This window comes from Pleurodeles waltl, chromosome 3_1 (assembly GCF_031143425.1).
Source record: "Pleurodeles waltl isolate 20211129_DDA chromosome 3_1, aPleWal1.hap1.20221129, whole genome shotgun sequence".
Lineage (NCBI taxonomy): Eukaryota > Metazoa > Chordata > Amphibia > Caudata > Salamandridae > Pleurodeles > Pleurodeles waltl.
This window is the reverse complement of record NC_090440.1, coordinates 1,626,600,955-1,626,627,138: the sequence shown is the minus strand read 5'-3', so window position 1 is coordinate 1,626,627,138 and position 26,184 is coordinate 1,626,600,955. Positions and strand designations below refer to the sequence as shown.

General features: G+C 46.3%; 1 protein-coding gene across 1 annotated transcript in view; it reads right to left on the bottom strand.

Annotated features, from left to right (window-relative positions):
• The window catches only part of NOSTRIN (nitric oxide synthase trafficking), a 554,795-nt gene that overhangs the window by 184,314 nt on the left and 344,297 nt on the right, over window positions 1–26,184 (bottom strand). The window contains exon 11 of the mRNA XM_069221364.1: window positions 11,249–11,357. Coding sequence (XP_069077465.1) covers window positions 11,249–11,357 — 109 coding nt within the window. The remainder of the gene's footprint in view (window positions 1–11,248; window positions 11,358–26,184) is intronic.

Genomic DNA, 26,184 nt, shown 5'->3' with positions numbered 1-26,184 from the left:
CACAGGGCAGGTGAGAGGGGGTGAGGCAGCACAGAAGGCCATGCATGACAGGTGGTAGGGTAGTGGCAGCACAACAGCCATGGTGGGCAAGAGTGAGGGGGCAGAGGCATGCACATTGGATCATGGAGGATAGAAGGGATGGGTGGGGTTGGACAGCAACAAATGAGGGCAGGGGAAAGGGCTTCATACCAGACCACACGGGGTAGGCAGGAGCAGCAGTTGCAGCACAACAGAGCATGGAGGGCAGAACGTAGTGGCATAAAAATGGACCATGGAGGACAGAACGGAAGGGATAGTGGCATGGAACTCAGACAGACAGGGTGGTGGTGGCCGGGACATAAGGCAGTCATCTGACCATGCTAGGCAGGTGGAAGTGTCAGTGGCAGCTCAACAGACCACTTACAGTATGTAAGAGGGGCAGTGGCAGGTCTATGCAATAGAGTGGGCAAAAAGGAGGGAGTAGGGGCAAGCACACAGACCACGGAGGGCAGTGGAAGAAGAGTGGGGCAGAAAGCTTAGCACAGAGGCTAAGCAGAAGAGCAATGATGGGGCATAGAATTGGGCAACTGAGGGCACGAGGAGTGGGAAGGGACATCAAGCTAAATGGAGGGAAGTGACAGCACATTGATCCATGCAGGGCAGGAGGGGAGGGCTGTTGCACTGATTCTGACAACAGAGTGCAGGGAGGAGGTAGATAAGGCAGCAAGCTAACTGTTCAGGGCAGGCAGGAAGGGCAGGAAGGGCAGTGGCAGAACAACGGGCAAAACAGGGCTGTATTGAGGGAGCAGGGGCATGGACTTTGACAATGGATGGCAAGGAGGAGGGGGGGCAGGAGCAGCAAGCTTGAGGTGGGGCAAGAACGATGCCATGCCAGGCCCTGCATCCAACTCCTCCCCTCTACCATGCATTGCGAGGTGCATTTTACTTAGCATTAAAGATACAGGGACTTTATAGGTATGAAATAGAATTTTAAAAAAGTGGAACGTCCCTGCAACCGAAGGTTTTTTATATATATATATATATATATATATATATATATATATATATATATATATATATGTACAGTGTGATCTGTAGCAACTTGACAACTTGTTTTTTAAACAAGTAGTGCTCTTTTTTATAACTGTTGCATAGAGTGTGCCCTGTTCTTAGCAGATTCTTGTGAATATTCTGTAGTGTGTTTCACTGTTTGCAAACAGTGTGGTATAGAATCAACTCTGTTCAAAGAATAAACACTGTTTACATTACTCGGTTCTCTACTGATATTAACTTTATTTCTTAATGTAGGTTCAGTGTGTGTCTGAGGTTTGAAATAGATAAAAGTTGTTTTAGTAAGGGATTTGTTTTGGAATCTGCAATCACCATTTTAGTATTCTTTGAACAGTTGTATAGATATTGAACACCTTGTGCAATAAGAGTTTCCCATATAGCTGTGGTTGATTGATAATGTGAACTATGCTTTGTGTGAAATGTATGGTATAGGATAAATTTTATGTTGCACAGAATGCTTGTTTTCAACACCTAAAAGAGTTGTTTCTGTCTGCAGAAATGATGCATGATCTTCACCTGGGCTATTTTTTACTTAATGTCAGACCACTAAATGCTAAATTAATGTATACACCTGTATGCAGGAAAACATGGATTGGATGATGCCATCAGTGATGTCATCAGTGATGTCCTCAACAATGCCATTTGAGATGTCACCAGTGATGTCATTTGAAATGTCAACAGTGATGTCATAAATAATGTCATAGAACATGTCATGAGTGATATCATATGTGAGGTCATAAGCAGTCCATAGCGGGGCACAATTTGTTGTTAGTGCTACTAAAGATAACAGGTGAATTTATGTTTTTTTAATAAATTTTTCAGTGATGTTCTAAGGATTTTTTAATGGAAAACAGATATTCTTATTACCTCCAACTATAAAGGAATTTACCTAACTACAACATTACTTTAACCTTTGTTTTTTTCAGTGAATTTATAGTTTTATTTTAAAGTAAATTAAATATATAGGTTTGTGTATTGTATGGTAGAATGATTTTGTAATATATGTTGTGCTTAGATAATATTCTGTAAAAAGAAAGCTTTTTTCTAGTAACATAACAGGGTATTAAACAGATATTTAATATTTCAGTAGGGAATGTATACTTGCTCCATTCTTGTAACTCTCATGTGGATACTTGATACCCGCAATCTATTTTTAAGGCATCATTATGCTCACAAGAGCCTCTAAACAGTTAACTAAAGCAGCTCTTTACAGAGATACCCTCTAGATTTATCATGTATGTTGATTTGTCCTGTTTCCCTTTTTTTGTTCCTATATTCACTTGGGTGACTCTTGCGAGAGCCAGAGAACAACATTATAACCAGTGGCTCTCACAAGAGCTTGAGAGAGCGCCAGGGAGAAAATCCTTCAGATGCTGTCCTAGGGGGACAGTGCTTCGCGGTTTGATCTCATGAGCCTCTCAGAAAATCATACTTTTTATAATGAAATTTGCATTTACACTGCATATATAAATGTATAATTGATATACACCTGGATAGTAATGGTGTTTTTAGTTTAATGAGATGCAATTCATGATATAATTGTGGGGAAAAATAAATCACTTAGATTTATGAAAAAAATCACGTGGTTTATGGAGAGAGGATGGCCTCTCCTGTTAGACCTCTGTCTCAGATGACAGGTCTATGTATTAGAGTGTGTACATGGACTGGCCTCTCCTGTTAGACCTGTCTCTCAGATTATGGGTTAGTGTAGTAAGTTGTGTGCATGGACTAGCCTCTCCTTTCAGACCTCTCTCTCAGGAAATGGGTGAGCCTAGTAGGCTGTGTGGAGAGAGACTGGCCTCTCCACTGAGACCTCTCTCCCAGATGATGGGTGTGCATAGTACGCTGTGTCCAGAGACTGTCCTCCTTGCTAACGCCCCTCTCTATGATAATGGGAGTGCATAGTAGGGAGTGGGAAGAGACTGTTCTCAACTCACAACTCTTACCAAGCCAATGGGTGTAAGCAGTAGACTCTGATAAACCCTATCTCTAGTAGCACTCCTTCCCACAGTACCAATAATACAGTGCAATCAAATTTCACCTGCTCCTGTCTACTCTTCATGATCCTGCAAGTCTCACGAGATTGTAACTTTTGTTTAAAATAAGAATGAACCATCAACTCATCACAGTACTTATCTCTCACAGATTTCCTCTAAAAAACAAGGACCACAATATATATTCCTACTAATGGAGTGTGTTGAGAACTTATTTACCCCATTTTTACTATTTGCAATCCCATAAAAGACGTGCAAAAGATTATAAAAATGAGTTAAAATAATATACATGTAATTTCTACACAGTAGTATAGAAAACATTAGTCGGGCCGTCTGGTGCCAGCGCTTCAAGGGGCTGCAGATTTTTTAAATCACTTTCTCCACCCGTTTACATGTAATTTCTTTATCCAGTTCCAGCATTGTATTCCTTGGTAAGATAGTTAACTGTATGAGCTGTAGGAAATCAGCAACCATCAGTGGGGATGGAGCTTGACTTTGATACAGTAGCTGGTAGAAATGTTAAAATGTGTTCCTTTTCTCTTTTTCTGTCCCCGGTAGGGAGCTGTGCTGATGTCTGACTTTGGGCATAAAGGACACATCACTAGCCTGTTGTTATTTTGTGTCTTATAGCTTATTGTCCTTTTCATTGATTTGTAGTTAAAGTACAGGAGGGCTTTTTCAGACCTCTCTGTCAGTAGTAAGTCTAACTGACTTCTCAAAGTTGTAATTTCCTTCAAAACAGAGAGTGCCTTATTTTCTTTGTATTGGAGCTCTGTAGTCCTTAGCTCTCAAATCTGTCTCTTGTAAGGGGCTATATGAGTTTTTGGAGGGGTTATTCATAATGGCCTTTTCTAGGATCACTACATTAGAGGTTTCTCAAATAGTAGATAAGTGTGTGTCAGAGTGTTTGTGAATGGAGAAGTACTCCCTAATTTCGTATTTGGAACAAAGGACGTGGAATGATCCTTACTGGATTTACAGGACAAAAACACACAATATGAAATGCCCAAAGACACTCAGGACTCTGAGACCGAATAGAACACACTACGGGGTGCTTTAGAGCAAATGTTAGACCTACCAAAAGGGGAAGTCCCTTCCCACTAAATGTGGTTTGTATAGCTACTTTGTAGGCTCTAAATCAGAATTTATAAATCTGGTGGCATGAGGCAGGGGGGTTGGGAACAGCATCACCCACAGCTTTTTTACTTTTTCTATTTATTTTCTGTCAATAAATACCTGGAAAAGAATAGACAACTATATAAAAGAATAGCACCACTTCAACAAACTTAACATCGCAGCCATTACACTCCTTTACCCTCACCACAAATCACTCAAGGTTGGCACACTCAATATATCTGTTATTAATGCAGAACTGAGAAGGCAGCAAATATTAGCCATAATAACAAGGGCTAGAGTTTTTCATTATGTAAGGGAGGTAACCTGTCGGTGAATCAGTTCAAAATTGTAGAAAATCAATGTTGTATGTACTGAAAAGCAAATTGCTTGCGATTCAGAATGTAGGTTGTAATGTAGATCACCTTGACTCCTTCATACAGGAAGGCTTTCACGCCGTGCCCAACAGTATGGACTCCCTCGGTTGGATATGGGACCATTCATGGAGTGTGCCTATAGAAAAATATGTTATTGCCATTTGCTAATTAGAATGCAAGGATACAGTAAGTTAGAAGAAAATCTGCTACTGGCGTTCTTAGTTCCAAATCAGTAAATGTGCAAAATAAAATCTCATACTACATTCTTGATGTAGCTACAAGCCAATTTCACGTCACTTCTGTCCTACAAGTACTGCATTCTCTGCCAGTTTGTGCCACTGATCAGGGTATTCCAATACAGGAAAGTGAAGTGGCGCACACACTTACCTTAGTAGTTTGTAGTTATCAGTGCTTAATTTGTAAATACAGAGGTGCCGGTGGCCAAAGCCCTCCTCTTAAACTTGTGGCTGCTGTAATTAAATGTGTGATCATGGAATACTGAGGCGGCGTAATCCTGAAGCAATCTCGGGCCTCTTCAATCCATATAAAGCCACTCATCGCCCCTTCAGCTCACTCTTGCAGCTTTTTACTTTCTCTCTTTGTGACGCTTTTTCGTTTTTCCCTTCATCCGTTTTTCCAATATGTGTCTTTTGCTCGCATCAAATGTTTGAGGCATATGAATAAGCCCCGGACCTCAAAAATAAGTGCCTGTGCTCAGCACCGGAAACAACAACCACAAATTAAGCACTGGTAGTTATGTCTGACAAACAAGACCTTGCTTCAGCAGGCAGCCGTTATAGCATTGTGACATGAGTTATAGGGTAAGGGATCTTCCTTATTTTCAAAAATGTCATCTGGCACTGTGGAAAGTCCTTTTTGTGTCACAATATTGTATAGCTATGAACAACTGACAACAATTTCACATGCCATGTCTAGGAAATATTACAGGGCACAACTACCCTTAGGTAGATATCGGAATCTGTATTTTAAAGTCCAAATATGCATTTAATAATTGTAGTGGTATGTCTGTGTGCCACTTTATTTCTTATTTCGTTGGGCGTGCATGCTGGGTATGGTGTCAGAATTCAAGGACATACACTTTATGTACTGTTGCCTAATACAGAGAGAAGAAACATCAGGCTTGCATGAAATAAGGAAGCGTGATATGTTATTATGATGAAATGCACCTTATGTAGTAGGAAGCCATTTCCTACATCGCCGTTTGGAAATGCGTGTAGAGGCTGCAATGCATTATAATGTTGGAGTTATGGGTACTCCAATGGTATTGAGGCACGTGGTTTGTAACGTGACACCCTGAACTGAATGCCACTTGTAAGTTGAGTGAGTGCCGACTTGTAATAGCAGTACAACATTCGGTGGCACTTGGGGAACAAAGGAAATCCTGGGTCCCGTCCACATAATCTATTACCTATGGAGAATGAACATATCTGTAAAACTCGAACATGGTGTTTTGCAATTGTTGAGGGGTCTATGATGTGTTAAGTTTAAACAACTCTTCATCCAAGAAATTGTGAAAAAGCCTAGAAAGTGTACATTTTAGAAACCCTTCTTGCTGTGGCTAAAATGACATAATAAACCCTGGAAGTCAAAATTTTTAGGGAACACAGAACCTGAATATGTGTTAGAAGGGCCTCACTTCTGCGTGTTTCTCTCCATTGAACTGGGTTGAGCTCACTATGAGGTCTAAAATCACTTTAGTGTTGCACCAATAATTCTCATAAAGTTCCTCCCCAGTCTGGTGAAAAATGGTTAACATAACTCTGAAATTTTTGTGACCTGTATATTATTGGCCTTTCGTGAGAAACATGATTTTGCAATCGTAAGCCAATTTGCAAATTATTTGTGATTCACAAACCGTTTGTACTTATGACCCATGATGGTTAGCAGCAGACTCTGGTAAATGGAAGTGGATAAAAGAGAAAACAAAGACACTTTATATCACTACCTTTTTCGTCACTCTGCTGGGTGCTGATGTCTACTGAATCATAATGGATGACTATAAACATCATCTGTTGCTCACGAAAGGCCGATAATGTACAGGTCACACAAATTGCATAGTGAAGCACAATAGAGAGTCCCAAAATGTGGTTGCCAAAATGTGAATTGCTCATGCAAAGCACATGGGTGCATATTTATACTTTTTGTTGCAAAACTGCGCTAATGCAGTTTTGCTTCAAATTTCTTAGTGCCTGCTAGCACCATTTCATAGCGGCAACCGTGCACCATATCTATGGATTGACGCTTGCTGGCGCTAAGGAATGGCTACTGTAAAAAAAAGACACTAGCCGGGGGGATGGCGGTAGGGACAAAGGCGCTAATAGGTTAGAAATTACGCTAGGCTGGTTTGGGGCATTAAATATGCCTCTAACCAGCCTAACATCATTTTCTGATGCACTAGCACCCAAATATGACTCCTGTCTCAGTAAAGATAGGAGTCATGGCCACCAACCCAATGGCCAGCACAGGGCACCAGTGTCGTCTGGGAGAGGCCATGAGACCCAGTGCCAGGCAGGGGGCCCCACGTCAGGGTCCCCCAATGGCACATTGAAAAATAAATAAAACATACTTACCCAGGATGGGGTCCCCCATCCTGTGGTGTCCCTCTGGTGTGGGAGGGGGTGTTTCTGGGGCTTGGGGTGGGCATCTGCAGGCCAATTTCATGGTGTTTGGCAATGGAAATGGGTCCACAGGTACCCTAACATCTGGTCTGATCCAGGCGTGAAATAATGGCGTTAAACAGACTTAGCACCATTATTTGGGTCTGCCTATCCGTGCACGTCATTTCTGCGCTGGAGGATAGATATAGCGCTAGGGAGTTAGCATCATGTTGTGGAAGGGAACGCCTACCTTGCATCTAATTAGTGCAAGGTAGTTTGCTGCATCCACAACATGACCCTAAATCCAATATTTTGACGCTAGAAGGGTCTAGTGTCAAAATATAAATATGGAGTTAGGTCAGCACCGTTATAGCATCAAAATAAATGACGCTAAAACAGTGGAACCCAAGTATAAATATGCATCAAAGTATCACAATTAGCACTTAGTCTCAAAGGAGCATTTTGCATTTGCAAATTACTATCAAGTGGAAGCAGGTGGTAATTACATGTAAGTGCCGATTATAAAGGAAAGCCCAGAATTATTTTGTAAATGGCTGCACTCCATGCAGACAGGAAAAGAAGACAGGAGAAAACAGAGGAGCAGATGAAAAGAAGAAGAAAGGAGAGACATTTTTGTGGTTTGTGTTATGGTTTTACTTGCACTTCAAAGTTCAAGGAGGTTTCATAATAGGACAATTTTTATTGGGATATTAATCCTGATTTCAAGGTGGACTCCTAATGAGGCATTTCACTGTGATTGTTTCTTTTGCATTGTGAATCAAAGTGAACTTCTGTTGTTGTCCTATATTACCTTGATTTAGTTTGTGTCACCCTATCGGTGGTCCTCTATTATGGTTTTTGACTGTGCTTGAGTTTTTGATGATGGCATTCTATCAACTTACTTCTCTAAATAAGTTCCTGATTAAATCTGGTTATAACTCCTGTATACAACTAATCTGCTTTTAGTTGTTTTGAACATAGTCCTTGAAGATAACATCCTGGAATGCATATTGCTCACCAGCACCTCTGTGGCCATAAGGATAAATTCAAAATTGATTATATCTTTTTTGCCAACATTTTCTTTATTAGAAAATTATGGTATTACAACTTAATTTCGCCTGTGTTCCGGGAATTTCTTAAGGCTATAAACTCTCTGTTTCAAACTCACTACTATTTAATGAAATATTCTCAATTTGTAGCTTTATTAACCAGAAAGTTAGGGTTCAGCCAATGGATGATAACCGAACTCATTTTGATCTTCACAGTACAACAATCATCTATACTCGGAAAATGTTGTCCTCTCCCGCTCTTAAATCAGTAGTACTGATGAGCGCCAGATGGTCAGTTCCTTCTGTGTTCTATGCTTTCTGTGCATCCCATCCTATGTTTGCCTCTCCTTTTCCATTCTTCAGTACATCAATCTGTCAGCTCATCTAAAATTTGTTATCCAACCTGCTCTTCCACCTTCACTATCTTTAACCCTCGTCCACTCTCTGTATATAAATGCCTTTCTGTTCCTCTTTCCTCTCATTTCCTGTCACTCATTTCCTCAACTTGCTACTGCCATGTCATTCACCTGCTGCCTCACTCTACAGTGCTTATTGCTTAACAGTCCCACTACACTTCTTAACCTCTTCCCCTCCACTTCCCATTTCTTTAATATCTTCTTTCTCCATACAGTGCCTGTAAGGCACATGGGGACTTCTTTTCCATCCTTTATTCACCTGGCCACATTTCTATCATTCCCACTATTGTCAACCAGAAGTCACCACTCTGCCCTCATTCACATGAAAACTCCTCTCTTCTGATGAGGTCATATCATGGTAGTTTTCCTTAGTTTCTGTACGTGGCTCTAGTCCCTGCAGAGAAAAGAAAAACGGGCAGGTATTTCACACACCCTCCTCCAGGAGTGTGACATATATGCCAGAGAACAGGCTATTGATAAAGGAACCCACCCTGCATCCATGAATCAGTACACAAACATCTCAGACATGTTTACATTTTTATCAATAGGTGTGTATTGTGTCAGAATCTAATGTAAATCACATGAATGGGGAATATCACAATAATACAAGATAACTCTGCAAGTACTAATAATGCTATGATGAACAAATATAGACCCTCAAACATTATCCACCTCCAATCAAGTTCTTTAAACTGCCTAAGTGAATTGTGGCATCAAATTATGTTAAGTGTTGCCAAGTGATGTTAACACGTCCACAAAACCCTGCTGTGAGCTGGAGGGTTTTCATCTAATTTCCCTAAAGGGCAGCAGGTGTCCCAGCTTCACGTTCCTTTCCCCCACTCTTCCTAAATATGGAGAGCTCATCTCTCTTCCTCCTCATACCGTTTATATGGAGATTCAGAGGACCCCCTCACTCAGCAGCTGAGGATAATGATTTCATTTGAAGCATTTCTCAGTTTTAAGAAAGCCTTAGCAGGACCACTCTGCAAAACTACCGAAAAAAACATTACCTCACATCCAGAGGAGATGGAAAATTCCACTTCTGGTTTAGAACAAAATGCATGTGATAATTTTGCATGCACCAAATAAAACATTACTCTGCTTGTTGTGCACTATTGAGAATTAAAATAACCTAATTCACAGTAATCTCATTTAGAAATGTGCACTGTGCTTCTCATACATAAATATAGACCAGCTGAGAAACTGATTTGTGTTTGCTGTCACTGTTTTAATTTAAATATTGACTTTTATGGTACTCACTAATACTTAGCTCAGTGACACCTCACAAAATATTAAGGACTTCCTTCTTCCTCCTAACTACTCTAAACTATTGTGTGATCAGTAAAGCAGGTGAGGTGGAGAGATTGCATTTATTTTCAGCATCCATAAATGCAGGAAATTAAAAAAAGTGATTATTTCTATTGCACATCTGTTCCTTCCAATTTTTGCTGCTGAAAATCAAATTTGCTTTTCCTTATTGAGTACACATTACCACCACCCACAAAGGTGGCAACATGACTTTTATTGATCGATTCCTTGAGAATATCAACAAACAAGCAATTTATTTCTGATTTCTATGGGTCTTAGTTCTGGTGATTCCAATTACTCTGTGATCATTCTTTTTCTCATCAATCATCTCTGCAAATGATTTAACTCAACACCACTTTAAGCCGACCCATATCAAAGGCTGTATCCTGGACCTAATCATCAAAAAGGATGGCTTACCTATTACTAAAGACTGAGTCCTTGTGGATTAGCAAGGTCATTCCCAGACCCCTACCTCATTAGAAGTAACCTGATTTTGGTACACAAGAAAAGCTACATTAATATTGTTGTAGAAATAGCTTTGAATAAACTCTCTCCTATTTATCCCAAAAATGTTATACACCATCACCAAATGTGATTAGTATTTGACTAGACTCACTAGTGAATTAGCTCTTCTCAAAAGTATAAGAAAAAACTAAACCCATGGCTCCATAGTCCCGAGGATCTCATCGAAGTAATATGTTATTTAATCAAGTCTGACAATAACTGAAAACAATTGTGATTCTTTCACAGTCTATATGTTTCAATGGCTGCCAGTGAACTGATAAAAGAAATAACCACGATGGTCATTCCGCCCACATTAAATCATTTATTAACACCACAAAGAATTGTACCAAACAATTTTTTATTTAGTCAAATCATCTAATAACCCTTCTCTTTCTTTCAGTGGTGAAGGACATTCTGCTAACTCTGAGGGATTTGCAAAGTTTTTGATCAGTAAATCAAATCAGTAGGATCACAATTTGGTGGTCGGGCCACCAGGAGTGCAGCGGTCCCACCATCACCACGAGTTTGACGGTCCTCGGACTGCCAAACCTGTATTTGGGCCCTACATCTGGCAAATCACCAGAAGGCTTTTTGTCAGAAACTAATGCTGCAGTGATGTTTAACTGGCCTGGTTTAGCTGAATAATGACAAGGACCTTACTTACTAAGTCCTGCTAATCTTGATCAAATTAATGAATCTATCTCTTGTGCAAAGAGTGTTCTGAGACTAACTTAACTTTGGTCAAGCCACTCCTCTGCTACAAAAACCTTTACATTATTCACAGTCACAAACATAAGCAGATAATTGAAAGGAAATTACCATCTTTGTCTCTTGATGTTTTTTCGATATCATTTTGTAGTCTCTGCAACTTCATATGCAATGATTGTGCTCTTCTTTCGTGTTCAATTGCATTTGTTAAATCCTCCTCCTACCAAAACAAACAGACAAATCAGATACAGAATAAACAATGTCTTGCTTATAATATGTGCTTTTTTACCTCTTTGATATCAGTCATCAAACCCTCCTTAGCAGTAATTGATAAAATGGCAATTTTCCCAAATTAAATTGCAGGCACAAATAAATACATCATCACCTTTCTGATGTACATACTTGAGTTAACAGTTTGTAAGGCTTCCATTCACAAGATATTCAGCACAACAAAGCGTAACATAAGTGCGCAAATTGAAACTCTTAACTCTAACTCAGAGAACCTGGATGAGAACCAGATTGGCAACTTTACAAATTCACCATTTCACTAGAGGGGCATTCAGAGCCATTGAGTGCTGGCTTCTGAAGGCCTGGGGCTACGACCTTCAAAATCTTCCTCAGCTACTTGGGTATAAAAGCAGCAGCTACAGCGGCTGCATAACAGGAGGTGGGGTGGAACATGTTTTCAAGAGCTGTTTTTGGTTCCGAGTCTGGCCCAGACTTTGATTAGATGGGATTTTACAATCCTAAGGGCTGCTTGTGAATAATTAAATCTACCTGTATGGTGTAACTGCTGCGTACACTAGTTTAAAGTTGTGCAGGATTGTGGGGGTTCCTGGGTGGAGCACCCTGCAGAAGCATGTGAATGCTGATAAACTGGTACATTTGAGGGTGATGACATACCTTTTTTTACGGAGGTCCCTCCCCAAGAATTACAGGCTCGTTAATCACCTAAGGGCCAGATGTAGCAAAATCCGAATTTGCGAGTCGCAAACCTGAATGCAGGATGGTGTCCCTGACACCATCTGCGAATCACAAGGGAGGTCGCAAAGACCCACCTCATTAATATTCATTTGTGACCCCATTGTGATTCGCAGTACTCATTGGGATGGTGGCCTGCTGGAGACAGCAGACCACCATGTCTGTGACTGCTTTAAAATAAAGCAGTTTTTTTTTGTATTTCAGCCCATTTTCTTTAAAGGAAAACGAGTTGCAATACAAACGAAAAAATGAAACGTTTATGTTTCTTTTTTTCAGAGCAGGCAGTGGTCCATAGGACCACTGCCTGCTCTGAAAAAATATTTTCAGGGCCATTCACAAAAGGGGAAAGGGTTCCATGGGGACCCCTTCCATGTTGCGAATAGGTTACCACCAGCGTTCGCGGTCACATAGCAATTCAGCATCGCGATGCGAATCGCAAACGGGAAGGGGAACACCCCTTCCTATTTGCGACTCGCATTCCCATTTTGCGAGTCAGTAACCAGGTTACTGACTCGCAAAATGGGTATGAGCATCGCAATGTGCTTTTTGCATGTCGCAAACAGCAAAATTCGCTGTTTGCGCCTTGCAAAATGTTACGTACATTTGGCCCTTAGTTTCCTTCCAAAGTGCCAGGAACATCCCCACATCTAAAGGAGATATAGCGCAGCAGCTTTTCCCATGAGGCAGCAAGATAAAAAAGTTACATCCTAAAGCAATATATGTCACATTTATATTTTTAAGAACTTTCAGCTAGGTGAAAATCTACATTTCTTGTGGTCAACCAGGAATTATTTGATTGCTATACTCCTAGGATTCTTAGTGGATCTCTAAAAAGATGTTAAGGCTAAAAAGGTATCTTCTTAATTTATTCTGACATATTCAGTCCCTACAACTAGACTGCTTTGCTACTACCTATTTGCGCAATGCAGAAATATTTATTGTGCAATGTAAACAGATCATGGACTGTAATGCTATATTAAAGGTGTCCTCTTCAAAGACAAATCATATACAGCACAAAATAGTTTTCTATTTCACTAGAAAACGTGGGATCATGAATGTCCATATAGCTACTCCCCGAAGCTGTCAACATTTCCTTCAATTGATACCCTTCTTCAGTCAAAGCGAGTAGCCTTAGCACCTTTTTGTCCATTGCTTCTTCTAACTATTTCACATGTCATTTTTAGAACTCCCTCATAGAAAATCTGCTTGCTTCATTACTTCATGAAGAGGCTGGGAAATTAAAATTAAACAGCCATTGATTTATAACTTACCACAATAAAATAACCAACCAGAGCACTGGTGCAGCCATCTTCCCACCTCATGAGACACCTAGACTATGATAAGAATAGCAGTCCCATATGTGAAGAAGGACCCTGTGATTTTTTGTAGACCACAAGAAATTAAACAACACTTTGTCATGTTAACCCATAGTTCAAAAAGAGGTGTTTGGGATAATGTCATGCTTTTATCTAGTTCTATTGGGTAATACTCTTCCTGAGCACCACTTCGCACTTAAGTAACCCCATAACCATTTCTGGTTGTTTTCACAGGCAGGTCAAGCACCTCAGACACCCAATATCCCAAAGTCAAGAAAGATAGAGTGCACCAATATAGCAAATGTAAAATCAAAGCTTGTTCAAGTGGGACTACTAAGAGGACAGTGACATTTTCATATCTCCGCCTCAGATAGTCCTTGTTAACAGTAAGCCCTAATTATGAGATTCTCTGAACTCCTGAGGTAGCTTTTCACGGATAGTTCAGAGAAATTTGTAGCCAACTGTGCACGAAGCCAGTGTAAGAGCCATACTTGAGAGCAACCAAAAAGTGTAAATTCTCTAATAACTAAGGGCCTGATTTAGAGTTTGGTGAAGATACACTCAATCACAAATATCCTGTCTGCCTCACAACAAATGCTTTCACTTTTGTGGTGAAGTGTCCCTCACCAAACTCTAAATAAGGGCCTAAATATGTTTGTAAGCTGATAAATATGCTGAAAATTGATATAAGTTTAAATAAAATTGACAAAGATCTCTTGGTGCATAAAATGTACCATATTCTGGGATTATTTGTATGTTTTACACTGCCATAGAATACATGATCCAGTGCCTAGTATTTTAATCTTAGATCACTGCCACTTAAGTTTCAGACATTATGGGGGTCATTCTGACCTCGGCGGTAAAAGGCCCTTACCGCCGGTCAGAAGACCGCCATAACACCGCCGCGGTTAACCGCCACGGTCATTCTGACCCACAACGGCCAAACCTCCAAAAATCCGTCCTCCACTGCAGCCCGCCACATCAGCGGGCAGCGAGAAACTGGAGATGACCAAACCTCCACCGTCACGCCAACAGAAATACGCCCATGCCATTACGACCCACGAATCCACACGGCGGTCATTCAAACGCGGTATTCCATTGGCGCTACACACCGCCGCGGTCAGAATACACACACAGCACCAAAACACAGCCACATTGGACAATTTGAAATACACACACCTGATACACATACACACACCACTCCCACACAATCAACCAACTATAAAACACACACCCACATCACCCACAAACCCCTGCGACCATAATTACTGAGAGAAGGAGAGAGAGACACAGCAGACAATCCATAGCAAGACACACTGAGGCACACTACACCATCACACACACCACATAGTAGCACAAAGCACCACTCACCAACATACTTATCATCACATACACCACCCCACACCTCACCCACACCACCCCATGGCACCCCAAAGGCACCCACGCTTTTCGGACCAAGAACTCCGGGTCATGGTGGAGGAAATCCTAAGAGTGGAACCTCAGCTCTTCGGCTCGCTGGTGCAGCACACCAGTATAGCTAGGAAGGCGGAGCTATGGCAGCGGATCGTGGACAGGGTCAACGCGGTGGGACAGCATCCCAGGAATAGGGAGGACATCCGCAAAAGATGGAACGACCTACGGGGGAAGGTCCGATCGATGGTCTCCAGGCACAACATCGCGGTCCAGAAGACTGGCGGCGGACCCCCACCCACCCCTCCCGAATTCACATCGTGGGAGCAAGACGTCTTGAACATCCTGCATCCTCCGGGCCTCGCAGGAGTAGCCGGAGGAATGGACTCTGGTAAATCCAATCTCAACTACTATATCCCCCCCACCCCACCAGCATGCCAACCCACACCCCCACCCTCACCCCCAACCCCCCAGCACACATCCTCCCTGACAATGTCTCACCAGCACAACCCACCCATCCCAACACCAACTCCTGCATGCCAACACAAATCATGGGCACCCATCACCTAAGCATGACCACTGCACTAACCCCCCCCCCCCACTAACTACCCTCACAACACCTCCCTCAAGGGAATGCCTGCACTGGGGGACAAGGGCACCCATAACACGCACGCTATTGCACACACAGAAACAATAACCAAACTCTCTTACCCCATGCAGGACCCGAACGACAACACACCAGCCAGGAGGGTCCAGAAGTGTCCATCCCACCACCGGAACAGGCCCACACTGAGGATAGCAGCTCTGTCGACAGTGAACCTGATGACCAGCCCGGACCATCGGGGACCTCTGGGCAGTCGGTTCCCCTCAGGCAGCCACAGGCCACACCAGACCCGACCCCCTCTGCCAACACCAGCACAGCTCCCACCCAGCGGGCCCATGCCTCTGTCTCTAGGACAGCTCAATCAGCGGTGTGTCTGCCACTACAGGGCACCCAGGCTAACCCAACACCCCAACAACAACAGGGACCTGGGGCAGTGGTAGCGGGCACACCGTCCAGGGGACAGAGGCCGGGGGAAACCGGGCAGCTCGGAGGGCTGCTGTGCGACAGGGGGGGGAGGAGAGGCCCAGGGAACCCACTCTCCAAGAGGCCCTCACCACCCTCATGGGGGCATACCACCACTCCCAAGAAACAATGGCGACGGTACTGGCCAGGTTCACTGAGATCCAGGCACAGCAGGAGGAACGCTACATGGGGTTCAGGGAGGAGCTGAGAATCATCGGGATCGCAATGGGGACCATCGTCCTGGCCCTCCACAGGATAGAGGACGCGTTGCGGGACCATGGTGCACCACACAGGGCCCCTGTCACTAGCCCGGACCAGGAACAGCCTACCACCTCCGCCGGCGCTAGTGGACAGGAGGTCCCAACACCTCGACAGCCCCCCAGAACCCAACTCCTGCTGAAGAACAACCACCCCGTAAGAGGAGCCTGAGACCAAAAAAAAAGACAGAGTAGGATGTCAAGACCCCCGCCAGCAGGACATACCCCCTCAAGTCTTCCCACTGTCCCACATTGCCACCCTGTCCAACCATGAACTGCCTATGCTCCATCCTTCCACAGGCAAAAGGACAATGCACCTGTGAGACTGAGAACTGGACTCTGCCATGGATATTCCTCCACCCCCACCCATCACCCTTAGAATCACATGTACCGATATCTAGCACTGTAAATAAATCACATTTTGCACACAAATCTGTTTTGAGTCATGCTGTATTATTAACAAATGTATTACATATTACTGTTCAATTTCTGTTCTGTCAATTAGTCATGACAACATACCAATGTCAATACGCTGTATTTAATGGGCGAACCAAGCAGAAGTCAGGTACTGAGTCAGACAGCACTGAGAAGGGAAGGGAAAGGCAAAAATTAATGAAAAACATCTGTGGGGAACTACAGAAAGTACAGATGCAGGAGGCTATAAGCAATTGTGAAATGGCGTGGGTGATTCTTACCTGTGTGTTACTGGAAATACTGTTGTATCACTCTGTCCCTATTGTCTGTGTCGTCCTCAGAGTCTTCCTCCTCTTCACTCTCCACAGGCTCCACGGCTTCTACAACACCACCATCTGGACCATCCTCCTGCAGGAAAGGCACCTGGCGTCGCAAAGCCAGGTTGTGGAGCATACAGCACGCCACGATGATATGGCACACCTTCTTTGGTGAGTACATTAGGGATCCACCTGTCATATGCAGGCACCTAAACCTGGCCTTCAGGAGCCCAAAGGTTCGCTCAATCACCCTCCTAGTACGCCCATGGGCCTCATTGTACCGTTCCTCTGCCCTGGTCCTGGGATTCCTCACTGGGGTCAATAGCCACGGCAGGTTGGGGTAACCAGAGTCACCTATTAGCCACACACGCTGTCTCTGTAGCTGTTCCATCACATAGGGAATGCTGCTATTTCGCATAACATACGCGTCATGCACTGACCCTGGGAACTTGGCATTTAAATGGGAGATGTACTGGTCAGCCAAACAGACCACCTGGATATTCATTGAATGGTAATTCTTCCTGTTCCTGTACACCTGTTCATCGTCATTTGGGGGGACTAAAGCCACATGGGTCCCATCAATTGCACCAATGATGTTGGGGATGTGTCCAAGGGCATAGAAATCAGCTTTCACTGTAGGCAAATCACCCTCCTCTGGGAAAATGATGTAGCTCCGCATGAGTTTCATCAGGGCAGACAACACTCTAGATAAGATCTTGGAAAACATAGGCTGAGACATCCCAGATGACATGGCCACTGTTGTCTGGAATGAGCCAGTTGCAAAGAAATGGAGGACAGACAGAGCCTGCACTAGAGGGGGAATTCCTGTGGGTTGGCGGATGGGGGACATCAGGGCTGGCTCCAGCTGGGCACACAGTTCATGGATGGAGGCTCGGTCAAGTCGGTATCGTAGTATTATGTTGCGTTCTTCCATTGTGGACAGGTCCACCAGCGGCCGGTACACGCGAGGATTCCTCCTTCTCATCGCTAGTCCCAGCGGACGGGGCCTAGGAAGGAGAATATGGAGTACAGAGTCAATCCACTCACAGGTACGTACAACACAGCTTGCACAGTACAGGTAAATGTATGGTTTGATATGTTTGTATGTGTGCCATTGCAAGGCCTAGGCCTGTGTGACGCATTAGAAATTAAGCCATGTGGGCCCTTGAAATGGCCGATGCCTGACCTGTGAAGTGGGACAATGGGATGTGAGATCACTGCGCTGGCGGGGCACACCGTGGCGGTAGGCGGTCGAAGACCGCTGTGCGAAGACGCATTGGTTAACATTGAAGCCTATGGGTTTCAGGAGCCAATGACGATGTGCGCCGGCGGTCGCGGGACGCACCGCCGCGGTACGCACCGCCGCGGGCGTGACCGCCATTTTCTATCTGCTCAATCATTCGAGACCTGATCATCCACAGGAGAGGACCTATACTGCAAGTGCTGCTGTGAACTCGGTCTGGAAGTGACAATGGCTGCTGCTACTGGTGAAAGGGCCCCCGCCTTCAGTTCAGAAGAGTTGGAGAAGCTCGTGGACGGGGTCCTCCCCCAGTATGCGCTACTCTACGGTCCTCCAGACCAACAGGTGAGTACACTCAGTGCACATTGAATGGGTTATGCCTGTGTGGAGGGGGGGGGGATGTAAGTTGGTGGGGTGTGGAGGGAATGAGGAGTGCAACGCACGACAGATGAGAGAATGGGAACCATGACAAGGTTGGGGAGGGGGGGCATGTACTCCAAACATGCAGATATGTGACGGTTTCTCTTTCCCACCCTGTACATGTCAAACAGGTGAGCGCCCACCAGAAAATCGATATTTGGCGTGCCATCGCCAAGGAAGTCCGGAACTTGGTGGTCTACAACAGACGGGGCACCCACTGCCGCAAGAGGTGGGAGGACATCCGCCGCGGAACGAGGAAGACCGCAGAAACACTGCTGGGGATGGCCTCCCGACCTAGGAGGGGTGCCAGTCGCACCATGACCCCCCTGATGTCCCGGATCCTGGCGGTGGCCTACCCTAATTTGGATGGGCGCTTGAGGACAGCACAGCAGACACAAGGGGGTGAGTATCCGCACATTCTCCTATCTGTATGCGCATTGGAGGCGTCTGGGTGGGGGAGGAGGGCTGTGGGTGACATTAGGCCAGGGCGCTCTCTGTAGTGTAGTCCGCTCCCTTAGGCATGGCCTGTGCCCCCGCCCCCCACCTCTGTAGGGTGCAAAGTGCAGCTACCCATGCTCCAGCATCACACATGTGCGCGTGTGTTGTCCCTAGACCTGTTTGCTTAGTCAGAAGTACTGAGTAGTGTACCCCAAGTTCGCGACTTAGTGCACGAGGCACCTGTGTCTGTCCTCTCCGCAAAGGGTATTGCTAAGGCATGCACTCAACTTTGTTTCATTTCTCCCCCCACCCTAAATCTTTGTCTTCTTGTGTTTTAGCATCATCAGGCGGAGGAGATTTGGCGTCGGAGCAGGAGGGAGCTGCAGGTCACCAGGCCCCGGTGGGCACTGACACAGACACAGACACCGAGGGCACCAGTGATCCGGAGGGCGAGGGGAGCACCACAACGGGGGCCGGTGGAGACACCAGCGACACGGACACGTCCTCGTTTGGGAGCTCCCTAGCGGTGTCGGCACCATCTGTGCCCCCCGCAACAACAGGTACAGCCGCCACCCAGCGCACCAGCACCGCCCTCCCAGCAGCCCCTCAGTCTTCGCTCCGTGGCCGCTCGGCCAGGAAGGCGCGCGTCTCCTTCGCCCCAGGCACCTCAGCCCCTGCCTCTGTTACCCCTGCTGCCCTCAGTGCGGAGCTCATTGACCTGGTGAGGACGGTCATTGTTGGGCAGACTACCCTTCTGAATGCCATCCAGGGGGTGGAAAGGGAGGTGCATCGGAGCAATGCCTACCTGGAGGGCATTCATTCAGGTCAAGCTGCCCATCAACGAGCGTTCACTGCTCTGGACTCAGCACTGACGGCAGCCATTGTCCCTGTCTCCAGTCTCCCTCTTCTATCTGCCTCCACCCTTTCTCTGTCTCCTGTACCTCAACCTATCCCATCCACACCATCAGACCAGCCTGCACACACCTCAACACCCAAGGCCAGCTCATCCAAACATAAGCACCACAGAAAACACAAGCATTCACCTAAGCAACACACAGATGCAGACATATCAACAGTCACTACCACCTCTGTGTCCCCGTCCTCCTCGTCTCCCTCCTCCCTCCCTGTGACGTCTACACTCACACCTGCATGCACCCCAACATCAGCCAGTTCTTCCACCACCAGCAAACCCTCCACTACAGTCCGCACACCTGCAGTCACCCCCCCCACTGGCATTTACACGTCCCCTGTGTCCTCTCCCACTGTGTCTGTCACCCCCTCTTCCAAGACACATAAACGCAGGCAGACACCCAAACAACAGCCAACCACCTCACCACAGCCTACGTCCCAGTCACCTGCACCCAAGGACAGCACACCTGGCTCTCATACAACCACATCCTCTTCCTCCACTTCTCTCACCACTACTCCTACCCCTTACCTTGGTCCCAAGAAAAATTACCTCTCCAGTTTTGACCTCTTTCCCTCCCCCGACCCACCCCCTCCAACTGGGAAAAGTCCCAAGGGACCCTCAGCCACCACCAGCCCAACTTCTACAGTGCAAGTGGTGCATGGCATGTGGAGTCCACCCTTTGGCGGCAATAACACTTCGGTGAGCAGCAAGGGGACAGCCAGCCCCCCCCCCAGGCAAGAGGACCCGGAAATTGAAGGGCCGCCGTGAGCGGACAGAGACGGCTGCCCCCAAGGAGGTGACTCCGGCCACTTCACCGGCCACAGCAGCCAGGGGAGGCAAGGGCCCGAGAGCCCCATCTAAGTAGCGGAAGGACAGCAGGGCGGAGAGGACAACCACCAGGAGCGCGGAGCAGGAGGGCCCCACAAGCCCCATCCCGGCTGCAAGGGATGACACCAAAGGGCCCAGGACTCACTCCCCGAAGGGGCCTGACACAGCACGGTCGGAGGGCGAGTGAGCAGGGTGTCCAGGCCAGGTATGACTCCCTTGACATACTGCAAGAGCACCGCTGAACAGGGCCCCGTCGTGAAGACAGGTACCGCTGAACAAGGCCCCGCCGTGAAGACAGGTACCGCTGAACAGGGCCCCGCCGTGAAGACAGGTACTGCTGAACAGGGCCCCGCCGTGAAGACAGGTACCGCTGAACAGGGCCCCGCCGGGAAGACAGGTACCGCTGAACAGGGCCCCGCCGTGCAGAAGAGCACCGCTGAACAGGGCCCCGCCGTGAAGACAGGTACCGCTGAACAGGGCCCCGCCGTCTCAAGCACCGCTCCGCTGGGCCCTTCCTGTCAAGCACCGCTCCTCTGGGCCCTTCCTGTCAAGCACCGCTCCGCTGGGCCCTTCCTCTCAAGCACCGCTCCGCTGGACATCGCCATGTCATGCACCGCTGCGCTGGGTCCCGCCGTCTCAGGCACTGTTTATGGTTCACTGTGCCCACCATGCCTCCTCCTTGACCAGTGGACTCTGTAATCCACCTGAGAGACTGTGGCTTTGCACTCCCCAGGATTGCACAGTGGGCAATCCACCCACTGTAGAGACTTGAGAGACTGTGGCTTTGCACTCCCCAGGATGGTCCAGTGGGCAATCCACCCACTGTAGAGACATTGAGAGACTGTGGCTTTGCACTCCCCAGGATGGTACAGTGGGCAACCCACCCACTGTAGAGACATTGAGAGACTGTGGCTCTGCACTCCCCAGGATGGTACAGTGGGCAACCCACCCACTGTAGAGACATTGAGAGACTGTGGCTTTGCACTCCCCAGGATGGTCCAGTGGGCAACCCACCCACTGCAGAGACTTGAGAGACTGTGGCTTTGCACTCCCCAGGATGGTACAGTGGGCAACCCACCCACTGTAGAGACATTGAGAGACTGTGGCTTTGCACTCCCCAGGATGGTCCAGTGGGCAACCCACCCACTGCAGAGACTTGAGAGACTGTGGCTTTGCACTCCCCAGGATGGTACAGTGGGCATGGTGGCTCCTCGTGGATCTGGCGTCGTGGACTCATGTGGCTGTGGTGGCCCCCACTTCCCTTCCCCCTGAAGTGCCTGTAGTTTTGACATCAGATGCCCCTGCAGTGTTCTCTCCAAAGGACTCAGGTCTCGTGTGTGGGCTTTGCCCTTGTTTCGCAGAACCTTGGCCCACGGACATGTTAGATTCGTAGGATGTGCAGGACTTGTTACTTCAGTGATACACTGATGTGTATATCTTTTTGGTTTTTGTAAATATTTTTCACGGTTGCTCAATTATTTCCAGGTGCTTTTTTTGTACATGAAAATTTATTCCAAATTTGGTTGTGTCATTGTATTTTTAAAGGGTCTTTGTGTGGTGTCACTGTGACTTCCTGCTCTGCATTGGTGTGTACATATTGGGGGGGTGGGGGGGCGCATATGTGTATGCCCGTAACCTTTCTTCCTCCCCCCTCCCGTGTGTCGTAGGTGCAGTACTCACCGTTGACGTCTGCGCCGGAGTTCGTACTCGTGGTAGATGAGCAGGTAGACGAGAGCAGGTATGATGTTCAATTCGGGTTCCATGCTGTCCGGATTCCGCGTGGAGTGTCTCGAGGTGAGCTTTTTCCATTGGAAATGTCTGTTTCCGCCGTGTTTTTATCGGCGGGGCTCCCGCCCCGGAAAAGGTGGCGGATTGGTGGGTCGTGATAGGGTGGGTGGTACATTGTCTGCCGCCTGGCTGTTGGCGGTGACCGCCGCGCTGTTTGTTTGTTCCGCCGTGGCGGTCGGAGTGTTAATGCGGCGGGCTGTGTTGGCGGTTCCCGCCAGGGTCAGAATTGCATTTTTTTGTGCGCCGGCCTGTTGGCGGGTTGGCCGCTGCTTTATCACCGACCGCCAGGGTCAGAATGACCCCTTATATGTTATCTCTACATTTGGGTGGACCCATATAATTGATCTGAGGGAAAGTGTGGGATTCATGATCCTCCTGTGAATAATCCTGGTATGTCAAATAGCAAGCCACATTTTTACTACTTTAACTAAACAAGTAGAAATACATAATTGAGATGGTACAAAATAGAGTATGAAAACTAAGAGTCTCATTACGAGTTTGGCAGTCTTTTGGCAAGACTGCAGTAGTGGCAGCTGCCAAAAGACCGCCATGTTGGCGGCAATTCGACCAATTTACCTAACTATCCACCCTTTCACTTTGAACACAACCGCACCGTCTACACAGCCACTACTATGTCCCCACAAAAACACCTCGTTTCCACATTTCATTGATGAGGAGTTGAGGGTCATGGTGGATGAAATTGTTAGGGTAGAGCCACACCTGTTTGGAGCCCAGGTTCAACAAACATCTATTGCCAGGAAAATGGAGTTGTGGTAAAGGATAGTCAACAGGGTCAATTCTATAGGCAGTTATCCATGCACAAGGGAGGATCTCAGGAAGAGGTGGAATGACCTCAAGGGGAAGGTATGTTCGTGGCATCCAGGCACCAGCTAGCAGTTCTGAAGACTGACAGTGGGCCCTCACCTCCTCCTGCTACTTTCACATCTTGAGAAAGTCTTGGACATCCTGCATCCTGAGGGCCTGACAGGAATACCTGGGGAAGTGAGTCTGGTAAGCACCAAGAACATTCATGTCACACAATTGTCTTTCCTGCATGCTCCCTCATCACCAATACCCACCCCAAATTACATTCCACCCACTACAACTCGCTCCTAATCACCTAATACCCCTCTCTAGCAGGCCATGTGCCACTAAACACATCTTACCCCACAGCCCTTGGATATGGCATGTGAAACACTGGCTAGCTCAGCACTACAACTCCCAGAATGCTAAATCCCAACATACTCATAAATTTGGTACAGTGTACCAAATATTACTTGTCATGCGTGTCAAAGCAATATCCAATCTAGCCCATCTTGATTGTTCTAGTGCGTAACAGTACATGGCAATGACAGCAAGGAAATGGCTCACTCACACTAACATCACAAGCAAAACACAACTACAGCAGAGTGCCCAAGTATAATGGCCACAGATCAAAGATCCCAAGCTAGAAACATACTAACCTGGTTTGGAAAGACAGGTGGCTGAGTGGATGCACATGCAGTATGTCAGAAATGGGGTCTTTGGTTGGCAGTCAGGTTACCCCCGGTCCAAGCAAGGACCCTCAAGCTAGTCAAGGTAAGTCACACACAATCCAAAGTATCCTGTGCCCACCCTCTGGTAGCTTGGCACTGAGCTGTCAGGCTTAACTTAGAAGGCAATATATAAAGTATGTGTGCAATAAATCATGCAATAACAAGGTATAAACACCACCAAAATAAACCAGGAAGGTTTAGAAAAATATAGAATATTTATCTGAGTAGAATAAGGTCAAAACGATCAAGATTTGATAAGTACAAGTTGAGATATCACTTTTGTAATGAAAAATAGAGTCTTTAATTCTTAAAAAGCAATAAGTGTCTCTTGTAGGCACAAAGTACCTGGTGCGCGTCTAAATTATCCATCGAGGGACTGCAGAGGAGGAGATGTGTAAAAAACTGGGAGGTGTGCGTCAGCTTCTCCAGGCGCACACAGACGATGCATCGATATTTTCCACGCAACAAGGGCCTTGCGTTGATTTCCAGTGCGTGGACTTGGATCCTCTTCGCGTTGCAGGATATTTGGACGCCCTGGGGATGATGTGGGGAAATCCTGGGCGATGCAGCACGAAGTCACAGGAGCTGCGTCGATCCCGTGGGTGATGCAGGAAACTTTCTGTTGCACTGCAGGTGCAGCGTTGATTCTTCTCGCAGGAAGTAGGGCTGTGTTGTTCCTGCTTAGCTATGCATCGATCCGGTGGGCAGTGAGTCGAAGTTCTCATCACAACGCTGGCGCTGCGTCGACCTCCACATGGGGTGCCGGGCTGCGTCGTTCCAGTTCGGCGTGCAGTGATTTTCTCACCGCGATGCAAGCTGAGTGTCAATTCTGGCAGGCTGTTCGTCACTGTTTCACTGCACAAGGAGTTCTTTGCAGAGATGAAGCCTTTTTGGCCCTGAGACTTCAGAAAACAGGAGGCAAGCTCAATCCAAGCCCTTGGAGAGCACTTCTCAGCAGAGCCAGAGGGCAATAAGGCAGGCAACAGCAAGGCAGCAGCCCTTTTCAGAAAAGCAGTCAGATGAGTCCTTTGGGCAGCCAGGCAGCTTCTCTTGGCACATTGCAGGTTCTGGTTCAGAGTTTCTTCCTCAGTGGTATCTTGTCCAGAAGTGTCTAAATTGGTAGGGTCAGATGCCCTGTTTAAATATCCAAATGTGCCTTTGAAGTGGGGGAGACTTCAAAGAGTGGCTTAGAAGTGCACAAGGTCCCCTTTCAGTTCCATCCCGTCTGCCAGGGTCCCAGTAGGGGGCTTAGCCGTCCATTGTGTGAGGGCAGGCCACTGTCCTTTGACATGTAAGTGTCAGGCCCTCCACCCTCCCAGCCCAGGAAGACCCATTCAGTATGGAGATGTGTGCCGGTATGACTGAGCAGCCTGTGTTTGGGGTTGTCAGAGTGAAATGCACAAGGGAGCTATCATCTAACCCAGCAAGACATGGATTGTTAGGCACAGACGGATTTAAGTGCAGAGAAATGCTCAATTTCTAAAAGTGGCATTTCTAAAATAGTAATATTAAATCCAACTTCACCAGTCAACAGGATTTTGCAGTACCATTCTGACCATACTAACTATGACCTTGTTACTCCTTTCAGATCAGTATCTACCACTCAAACAGCATATGAGGGCAGCTCTACTGTTATCCTATGAAAGGAGCAGACCTCACAGCAGTGAAAAACGAATTTAGGAGTTTTACACTACCAAGACATATAAACTACACAGGTGTATGTCCTGCCTTTTATCTACAAAGCACCCTGCCCTATGGGTTATCTAGGGCCTAACCTAGGGGTGACCTATATGTAAAAAAAGGGAGTTTAAGGCTTGGCAAGTACTTTTAAATGCTAAGTCGAATTAGCATTGAAACTGCTCACACAGGCCTTGCAATTGCATACCTGAGACATGGTTAAGGGGCTACCTATGTGGGTGGCACAATCAGTGCTGCAGGCCCACTAGTAGCATTTAATCTACAGCCCTGGGCACATGTAGTGCACTTTACTAAGGACTTATAAGTAAAGTAAATAAGCCAATTGGGTATGATCCAATATCACCATGTTTTAAGGGGGAGAGCATATGCACTTTAGCACTGGTTAGCAGTGGTAAAGTGCGCATGGTCCTAAAACCAGCAAAAACAGTG